General features: G+C 37.1%; 1 protein-coding gene across 14 annotated transcripts in view; it reads left to right on the top strand.

Annotated features, from left to right (window-relative positions):
• Window positions 1-10,000, top strand: part of LOC125038112 (CAP-Gly domain-containing linker protein 1-like) — a 193,176-nt gene that overhangs the window by 170,075 nt on the left and 13,101 nt on the right. For 13 of the 14 annotated variants that reach the window (XM_047631411.1, XM_047631410.1, XM_047631406.1 and 10 more), the window contains 12 exons: window positions 99-239; window positions 443-607; window positions 1,856-1,876; window positions 3,212-3,376; window positions 4,412-4,754; window positions 4,923-5,041; window positions 5,285-5,425; window positions 5,624-5,770; window positions 5,988-6,500; window positions 6,723-6,854; window positions 7,087-7,203; window positions 9,978-10,000. The exon at window positions 9,978-10,000 is cut by the window's right edge and continues 105 nt beyond it. In XM_047631411.1, the coding sequence (XP_047487367.1) occupies window positions 99-239; window positions 443-607; window positions 1,856-1,876; window positions 3,212-3,376; window positions 4,412-4,754; window positions 4,923-5,041; window positions 5,285-5,425; window positions 5,624-5,770; window positions 5,988-6,500; window positions 6,723-6,854; window positions 7,087-7,203; window positions 9,978-10,000 (2,027 nt within the window). The remainder of the gene's footprint in view (window positions 1-98; window positions 240-442; window positions 608-1,855; window positions 1,877-3,211; window positions 3,377-4,411; window positions 4,755-4,922; window positions 5,042-5,284; window positions 5,426-5,623; window positions 5,771-5,987; window positions 6,501-6,722; window positions 6,855-7,086; window positions 7,204-9,977) is intronic. The other variant, XM_047631404.1, reaches the window with a different exon arrangement.

Here is a 10,000-nt window from a genome sequence, read left to right as displayed (position 1 = left end):
CTCAGTATTTAAAGATTTTTTTCTTCGGTATATGAAAGAAAAACTACAGAAAAAATGGAATTAGTATAGAAATATTTACAGTATAATGCAATTAACAGGAAGCACTCGCAGAAAAAACCCAACATGTTGATCAGCTGATGAGAGAGCGTGACCTGGAGAGGGCAGAGGTAGCACGAATGGCTGCCCAGGCAGATGAGGCTACCAGGGCAGCTCAGGACATGCGGATGCAACTCGATCAGGTGTGCTTTTTACTTACTGTTTTCTATTGTTTTCTGCCAGTATCCTATTGTCAAATACAACAGTTAATACCCCTTTTAGGCTTTGTTATTTACTTTCATTGTATCGGAGATCCACAAAATCACAATGCCCGCCACGAAACTACACTTCCACATCACGCTCTTCTATCCCTTGATCATCATTTCTCGTTTCCCATTCATCAAAGCTACAAGTGGAGTCGGAGGAGCGCCTGCACGACCTGGGTGAACGAGTGCGCCTGCTGGAGAAGGAACGGGAGGACATTCTCACCAAACTGGAGGACAAGCAGAGGGAGGTAGATGACCTGGCCTTCCGTCTGGAGGAGGAGTCCATCACCAAGGCCGATCTCGAGGTGAGGGTCGTCCGTGCGGGGTTTAGAGATGGATTTGCTTGAGGGTGTGTGTGGGAAGTGCGTTGTTTGGGGTTTTCTTGTGTTTTTTTTCCTTTCCTTCATTTTGGTGGTGTGCTCTGTATTTCAGCTCTTTTTCTTTTTTTTTCTCTCTTTTTCATTTCCTTTTTCTTTTCTTGCTTTCTTTCTTCTTTTCTTTAAACTTCTTTTCTTTTCCTTGTCTTTGTTTTTCTTTCACTTTTTTTTGATAAATGATATGTGTGTGTGTGTGTGTTTGTGTGTATATTTCTATTTGTATTTGTGCGTGTTTGTGTGTGTGCGTGTTTTTATGTGCATGTGTGTGTGTGTGTGTGTGTGCGTGTTTTTATGTGCATGTGTGTGTGTGTGCGTATATCTATGTGCGTGTTTGTGTGTATGGGTGTTTCTGTGTGCATGTGTGTATAGATGTGTGCGTGCGTGCTTACGTGCAAGTGCATGTGTGTGTGTTTGCGTGCATATGTGCTTGTGTGCAAGTGTGCGTGTGTGTATATACATGTGTATATCTGTCTGTCTGTGTCAATGATGCTCACTATTTTTCTTTTACTCAATATCTTTTCCCTTTGTAGGAAGATGAGAAATAGTTCTCATTTTATATTGTTTTTAGTTTTCTTTCTTTGTTTTCACTTAAGCATGTCTTAAAAATGCATGGGTTTTTAAGGTGAAAAGTTGAACATAATATACATAATTTTATATATAAAAAAAGCCTCAGAAAAATATGTATTTTCTATTTGGTGCTGTCTTTCTTTTTCTCTCTTTTTTTGTTGAAATAGAAATAACTGAAGAATAGAGCTTTTATTTATAGATATAACTTGAGAGACCCTTTTTTTCACCATGGGTTTTAGAGTCAGATTTATTATTTTGATGGAATAGTGTTTTATATGTGCTGTAAATATCAAATTTTCTTTTTTCATTGGCCTAGCCATAAGAGAATAAAGTAACTATGGTTTGTTACTTTCAACACACACTGAAGTCTTGTGTGGAGAGAATGTGTTAGTCTGCATCAGTAGAAAAGTGTAAGGCAGTTGATTGCCATTACCTCAGTTGACTTTAATCTGCAGGATATTAGAAATCCGTCAGTTTAGTACACTGAAGCAATATTTTTTTTCTTTTCTTTTTTTTTTTCTTTTTTTTCTCTATGCACTTGTACAATCTTCATTGAATTTTGTTTTGTTAACTGATACACTGTATTTGCACCACTGGTTTTCCTTACAGAAATTGGAACGCCTGAAAGCAGTAAGTTGGTCGTTGTTAGTTTCTGCTGCCAATGATTTGGTAGATAGAAAGCTCTTTCTCTCTCCTGATTTTATTCTCTTGCTCTTGATTCTTGCCTGTTGAGAATCATTCATTTATTTATTGTGAATGAATTAGGTTGACCTTATCGGGTAGCAAATTTATGATTTACGTATTCCATGCTGTTATACGTCGTGCTTTGAAATTTCCCAATTAGTCGGTATTTTTTACATTGCCTGTTCCATGATTGCCTAGAATGTGAATAGTCCTATGTGATTTAGTGAAATGTTTGGCTTCTGAGATACAAAGTATTGATTATTGATGTCATTAATGTTATAACCACCATTTGATTTGGTAGTAATGCTAGGAATATTTATTTATTTTATTTTTTCTCTCTGCTGTCTTCATATATGCTAAGACTAAACAATCTGAATTTGGCTGAGATAATCCTTTTTATTAGTCTAGTGGTGAATGTTTTTTATTTTTTTATATGTAAAATTCCATCCAGTTTTGATCACTCATTATCTAAAACTGAGTGGTACTAGATTTATTTTTGATTGTCATAATGTACAAAGATTTTGATATAGTGTTTTTGAGTGCTTGATATTTTGTATTGTACTTGCATAACATTTTGATAATGCTAGATCTGCCACAGGTGAATGTTAATGTTATATTTCAAGTCTGATGTTAACATTTGCGATGTTTGTAAATACATGCCAGATGAGCCTGATATCGTGGCAGTGATGTTGTCATCAATGTTCTAATGATTATGATTTTGTTAAAAAAAAAAGAAAAAAAAAAAAGAAATGGATGTCGAAGCAGCTTGCGTGCTATGAAAATTGATTGTATGTGATGTTTAACAGACATACATGTTACGTTTGTGTTTAGTATAGTTTTTATATTATTAATTGGATAAAGGTTTATGAGGAAGAGAACGTAAATTTAAAAGATTTTCTTTTTAAATGAAATGGATACTGAATATATGCAAGGGTCTTTTTTTTTTCTAATACTGTTTTAGATCATGGTTTTTATATTTTGCATTAAATATACATTTCATATAGTCTGTTGGAAAAGGTGTTTACTAGTTAACTTTTATTTTAAGCTACTATGAAGGGGAGCTTCCTCTTTCTATCCAGAGTGAGGTGTATATAGCTTTTTAGGATTTTATTTTTCCTAGATAGGGTGAAATAAGAAGAATCCTTGCCTTCTTTTTCCTTTTTTTAGTGAAATGTGACAGTGCTTAAGGTTGTGAATGGAAATTGTAGAGATGTTACTGCCTATTCCTAAGAGTGAATAACATCAGAAGAGACAAGGTGTTCATTCTCTTTCCAATTACAGAGTCAGAGCACAACAGATGGAGAGCACATCAAAGAAATGAAGAAGGAGGTGGAGGAACTAAGAAAAAAACTCAAAGACCGAGGAACCATAGAGGCTAACAGGGCATTCGAGATGGAGGAATTGGAGATTAACCTGAGAGCTAGTGTGGAAGAACTTCAAGCTAAGGTATGTGTGACGAAGCTTTTCTGTTCGGGCCGGCTGAGATGGGGTAGGGAAGTTGCAGCATTTTGCAGTGGTTATTTACATGATGATCTGTATTATTATTGTTAGTATTATTATTACTATTATTGTTGTGGCTTTTGTCAGTGCTATTTCCATTATTATTATAATGATGATGATTGTAATTGTTGTATGCATATGTAAAAGTTAAAAAGGTTAAACTATTAACCCATTGGATCTGGCTACATCACAGCAATCATATCACCAAAAATCCAGGCATTAGGCTTACATGAGCATCCGCTCTGCCGGGTGGCGGCTTCTTGGCTGGACATGTGTGAACGTGTGCGGTGACAAGATTCTGTGCCTCCTATTGGCAAAATTATTTACTCTTTTTATGTATAAGCATTTTTAGGTTTTGGCCATTTTCCAATGTCCATATTTGCCATTTGATTCGCATTATCCAGATGGTAATATTTTTTTTTCTTTGCACAGACTCCAATCATATCTGTAGGTAGTCAGTGCAAGAAAAATAAAACTATGTTACTTTTGTCAGTTTTAATTTTTTTTTACTTAATATTCAATTTTCTGTGAAACAACCTGCGACGCCGCTCACGGTGCCAGGAATATAATACTGAGCATGAAAATGGTGTGTTTCATAGAGCTAGCGCTCTTCCAGTCACTACTCACAGACATATCACTCCATACTCATACATCAATGGGAGTAATTCAAAATTGCCAGATGAGTAAAATCAACCTCATAAGAGGTTTGTCCACATGTGGAGAGTCTTTTCCATCACCCTGGCCTTCAGCTGCAACACTCACTATGGCAGGTTCGCATCACCTGGCCTAGAGCCAGATTTTCCTGTGATGGCAAGTTGGCGTCACCCGCCCACGACTGGGATTTTTTCATGATGCGATTATACCATCACCTATATCCAATGGGTTGATTATATATGTTCTGGTACTTGTGTAATTATTATGTTTATATGTCTGTTTCTAATGTTTTTTAAAGTATTTCATTTTCAACCTGCTCCATTTCAGGTGATGGACATGGAAAGGGAAAAAGAGGAGCAAGATAAAGTCCTGCTGGAAAATATCGAGATGATAAAGTCCCTCAAGACAAGCAACGAGGCCTTGACAAACGACATCAGTGAGCGTGAGCAGAAGATCCAACTTCTGGAATCGAAGCAGGAGGAAGATGGTGCAAAATCAAGGGAGAGGTCAACAGAAATTGGTGAAAAGGATGCAAAGATTAGGGAGCTGCAGCTTGAGGTTGAGAGGAAAGGGAAGGACTTTGAAGATGTGACCCAACAGGTGGAGGAGGTCCTACAGGACATCGTTAAGGAGAGACAAGAAAAGGACATGCTTCGGAAGGAGATTGAGGGTAATTCTATTCTTTAGATTAGCTTCACATACATAATTTCTCTCCTTATATTGGTTTCACTCCCGCTGCTGATAAGTTGTGTATTCCATCCTTGATATATAACTTAAAAAAAAGAAGAAGAAGAAGAAGAAGAATGACTATATATATTAGCAATTCTTTTTCTTCCAGGTCTCAAAACACAGCTCAGTTCTGGCTCGAGTGAGACTTCAAGTCTTCTACTCGAACTTGACAAGGTGAAGGAAGAACTCGTAGTTGCCACTAGTCAACTTCAGGAGGTGAATAACAAAGTAAGTAATTGGGCCAGTTCTATAGCTATTACTTATAGCTATTATTTTTTGAGAAGAAGGAAGCTGAAGTTCAATGTATGGAAAAGATGAAGAGGTCACATTAGTACAATAGAAAGTGTCTTCCAGGAAATGTATTTGTGAGCTGTAAGGTTTAGATTTTTTCTATCTTTCTTTCCTATTAATGATATTTGAAGTTGGAGCACTTAGATGTACTGAATTCATAGATGGTCATGTCACATACAGGTCAAGAATGTTGAGACGGAGAAGACCAAAGCCGAGGAAGAACTCAAGCAGGCAAGCAGTTCAGCTTCAGATATGTCAGTCCAGCTCAAGAGTGCCACAACCAAGCTCCAGGATACAGAAAAAGAACTATCGATTTTCAAGGTTAGCACTGTCCATGGTTTTCACTGTTCATTACTGTACATTTCAGTTCAATATTGGTTATCATTTTAGACTTGATTTGGATTTGGATTGGAGTTCTGCTTTATTGGTTTTCTGTGGCCCTGCATTACTTTTGGATTGAAATACTTTGTTCTGTATGCCAATCTTCTCTGGCTCCTCTCACACTCTTTTTCCATCCAGGAGAGGCTCGAGAAAGCAGAAAAGTCCCTTAGAAGCGAGCAGGAAGGCAAGCTCTCCCAGACTGAAACAGTGGAGAAACAGTTGTCAGAATTAAAGGAACAGCATTCACAGCAACTTCTTAATTATGAAGAACAGGTCAAAACACTGGTAGGTTAGGTTTAGTTTTTTTTCATCTTTTATTGATTTAATTTTCTGAGAATACCAAAATATATTTATTGATCTTGTTACAGATTGAAGGTAGATTTTACATTCAAGTTAAAGAAATCTACATGGATTAAATGATAGCCTATTAGAAAACTGTAAGAACTTATATCCAAGATGAGCATGATGGTTAACATGTACATGACATTATCATTACTCACAGGAAGCCACATTAGCTGAAAAGACCATGGAGATCAGTGAGTTTGGCAGGCAGATCACGGCAGCAAGTTCCCATGTAAGCGCCCTGGAAGAGCAGAAGAAGCAGCTGGCGGAACAGGTTGCATCACATCTGGCCTCCTCGTCAGATTCCTCGCAACAGCTGACCACCCTTAACAACCAGCTGCGTGAGAAGGAGAAGCAACTGGAAGCCATTCAGGAACAGCTGCGTGAAAAGGAGGCGACCCTCTCTCGGGAGGTGGAGATGAGGGAGAAGGAGAACCAGGCAGTACTCCAGCAGGCCAAAGAAGCTAAGGAGAAGTCTGAGGCTGAGTTGCAGATGCTGAATGAGAAGCTGAGTGAGATGGAGAAAGAAGCTGGTGAAAGCAAGAGCCAAGTGGAGGCCCTAAAGAAGCAACATAAGACGGAAACGGAAGAGCTGATGAAGCAGAAGGACTTGGAGATCTATGAGTCCCAAGAGCAGTTGATGCTGAAGGAGGCTGAAGTTGCAACATTGGAGGTGTGTATTACTAAACTTTTTTTTTTTTTTTATCTCTTTCCTACTCTTTTCCTGCATTTCTAATTGACACAATTGCATATTCACATACCTATGTGAACACAATCAAATCCACACTGTAAATCTTTTTACATGATTAAAAACAGCTGCATGCACAAACCATCCTAAAGTATAAACAAAATTATAACTTCATGTTTGCTATATTCCAACTTCAAATCACTTCAGGAGACACAAAAGAGTTTGGAGAATCAAGTGAAGGCCATGACCAGTGAATCAGCTGACAAACAGGGAAGCATGGAGAAGGCACTTGCTGACATGAGAACCGAGTTGGATAATCTAGTCAAAGAGAAAAACGAGGTAGGTCTTTTAGTATAATCCTTTCCATTCTTTTCATATTAAAAACAGAAATGAAAGGTAATGAGAGACACTAGGAAAATTGGTTCATTTGATGTTCATGTAACTGTCATCAGAAAATTTCAAATCGAGCCGATGTAAGATGGGGATCAGACATAAGACAACAAACAAATTGAGGGAAAAATTAACAGAAAATATAGACAGATTAAGTAATAAAATTACCATTTTCCCCAAGATGGTTCGGAGGAAGACAGAGTTAGAGGAACAAATATCAAGTCTGGAGAATGCTAATTGCAAGCTACGAACAGAGCAGGAAGCGAACCTCTTGGCTGTGACCGAGAGGGATCAAAAGGTATGTGTGCTTATGCCAGGTAATTATATTGCATTATGACATAAGTTTTGCCATTCATAATTTTTATTTATTTATTGTTTTTTTTGTACATTATTATTATTATTGTTTAATTTTTTTTTTTTTTGTACATGAGTGATGCACATTATATGCTGATGTAGATAATTGTATGATTACAATTGTGCATGCTGTTTATTACATTCTTGTAGATCTGCATACTCATTTGCTGCTCTTGTATGACTTGACATTCACTGCTTCTTGTATTTTTTTAATGTACACGTTGTATATCTTCATTTTTTTATGCTGAATTAAAGATCTCTAATTTGTAAAAAAGTAATACATTTACATTTAAAACAGATCTGATTTAATTATTTATTCTGTATCATTTGTCTAAGGTAAATATGATTAAAGCTCATAAGATACAGCTTGAAATTTGATTATAGAATTCTGTTAGGCTGTCATTGATATAACCAATTGTAAGTCTTTTTTTTAACTCCCAAGTATGATATGATTGATATAAAATTGGCTTTGCTCTTACTGATCTATTTAGACCTTGTATATGTTGACTTAAAATAATTAAATAATAAAGGAAAATAAGTGATGAGAAGCTAGTTTTGTAAAGGTTGTTAAAGAGAATGATTTTAACAGATAACTTCAGATTATCTGTACATTGAATGTATCTCTTTTGTTGTAAATTTTTCCTTTATTCATCCTCAATTACATTTTTCCTTCAGTATATGCTCTCAGTATGGCTTATAGATACTGTAGAGTAGTTCGATTTTGACATATCTTTATTATATGAAAGTTGTCACACTGAAGCTTCCTTTCCAGTGATCTTTAGTTCATAGTTTATGATCATGTCTTAATCAATAGTAAGGGCAGTTATGATGCATACTTTCATCTGTGTCTACATGACAGTGAACATCACTGTTGCCATCTGTGCAGATTATTTGAGCATTTCTTACTGCTGCTTGTGTCATAGGAGCCATTGCTGTTTCTTATGTAGTGGTTGAGATTCCTCATTATAGGATACTGTTTAAGGATAATATTGTGTATCTCCAAGAACACATTGCTGGTTGGGATAATAGATATTGGAAATGGTGTAACATCTCAGAGTTGATTGTAATAATAATCTTGTTTAGAGAATTAAGTGTACCCCAATGTCTTGGTAGGTATGTTGTTATTGTCATAGGCAATATATGGGAAAGAAAGCCTGTAATTTATTGGCATGATCTCATGCTGAAAAGGCTCCATTCAACCCGTTGGATCTGGATGCTACACTGTCATCACATGGCCCAAATTTCAGGCATTTGGTTTCCCTGAGCGACCACTCTGATGGGTGTGAGGGTTGTAGGCAGGGTGCATGCAAACACTCATGTGCGGTGACAAGATTCTGTGCCTCCCCTTTGCAATATTATTTTGTATTTTTCTGCATGAGTGTTTTTATTCATGGCCGGTCATGGCAGCCAAGAATAGGATTCTGAGCATGGAAATTGTCCTTCCTGGAGCCAGTGCTCTTCCAGGCATGGTTCATGGATTGTACATTTATTGATGGAAATAATGCAAAAAACCCTTCTTAAATCCCAAATGTGTCTAATCACCCTCCAAGAGCTTTGTGCACTTGTGACAAGTCATTTCTGTCACCCCAGACTTCAACTAATATGCTCATGATGGCAAGTTTGTGTCACTGCGGCCTGCAAGCCAAATTTTTTCATGTGATGGTCATGTCATCTGGATAGTACGGGTTAAGCTCTGGTTTCCTGTGCAACTCTTTAAACAGAAAACCAGGGGAACAAAACTGTGTGTGTGTGGGTGTGGGTGTGGGTGTGGGTGCGTGGGTTCGTGGGTGTGTGCGCGTGCGTGCGTGTGTGTGTGTGCATGCGTGCGTGTGCATGCGCCGTTAGAACCAATCTGGTGAAGTGGTCAGCATAGGGAGCCTAATGTCCTACACATGCTCAGTTTTATTTGAACAACAGTTTTGCTTGAGAACTTGGTCTTAGCATGTTAGACTTACTGAAGCCAGAGTGGAGTGGTGTGCGGTAATACACCCCGGCTTTACCAAACTATTTTCTAAAATTTGCTCATTGTGAGCGGGTTGATTATCTCATCAGACAAATCACATATCAGCCATATGCTATCATTTAGCATTTAACAAAGTTCTCAGACATCATAACTAAGTTTGTTTCTTTATATGCTTGAGAGTTGTCGTTTTGGTTAGTAAGCTGGTGATGAAAACAGATCTATAAAGGTGATAAAATAAAGCTAGGGAATATTGCTTTGTACATTGATTTTATGTATATAGCCTGTTGTTTTTAAGAGGATTGGCGGTAGTTTGTTTCTTGGCTGCATACAAATGCTGTTTATTTATTTATTAATTTTTTTTTGGTTCCTTAGAGAATGTTGTCTGTCCTAAGTTACTGTGTATATAGGTGTCTTTTCAGTCATTTTTTTATTTTTAAAGTTCAGAATCATACTTACATTTTCAGTTTCTTGTTTTATTATTTTTCTTTTTAATTTTCACTTGTCTCTGCTTACTTATTGTGTTCTGACTTGTGATGAGAAAAGAAAACATGAATTCATCAGCTATGAAAAATCTATTCAGATATGGTCATAGTCTTTTCTTATCTGAACAACATGATAATCCTTGTGCTTCTCTTGTAAAGAATAAAGAAAGGAGAGAAGAGCTGTACTTCTTTCACTCTGTATCTGTGCCTCTTTTTCTGTGTCTCCCTCTTTATCTATTATGGTTTGTCCATCATTTGCCCTTATGCGCATAGGTGGCAGCCTTGAAAGCCGAGGT

Source organism: Penaeus chinensis, chromosome 24 (genome assembly GCF_019202785.1).
Source record: "Penaeus chinensis breed Huanghai No. 1 chromosome 24, ASM1920278v2, whole genome shotgun sequence".
Taxonomy (NCBI): domain Eukaryota; kingdom Metazoa; phylum Arthropoda; class Malacostraca; order Decapoda; family Penaeidae; genus Penaeus; species Penaeus chinensis.
Note: the sequence above shows the minus strand (reverse complement) of the source record. Positions and strands in the feature narration are given on the sequence as shown.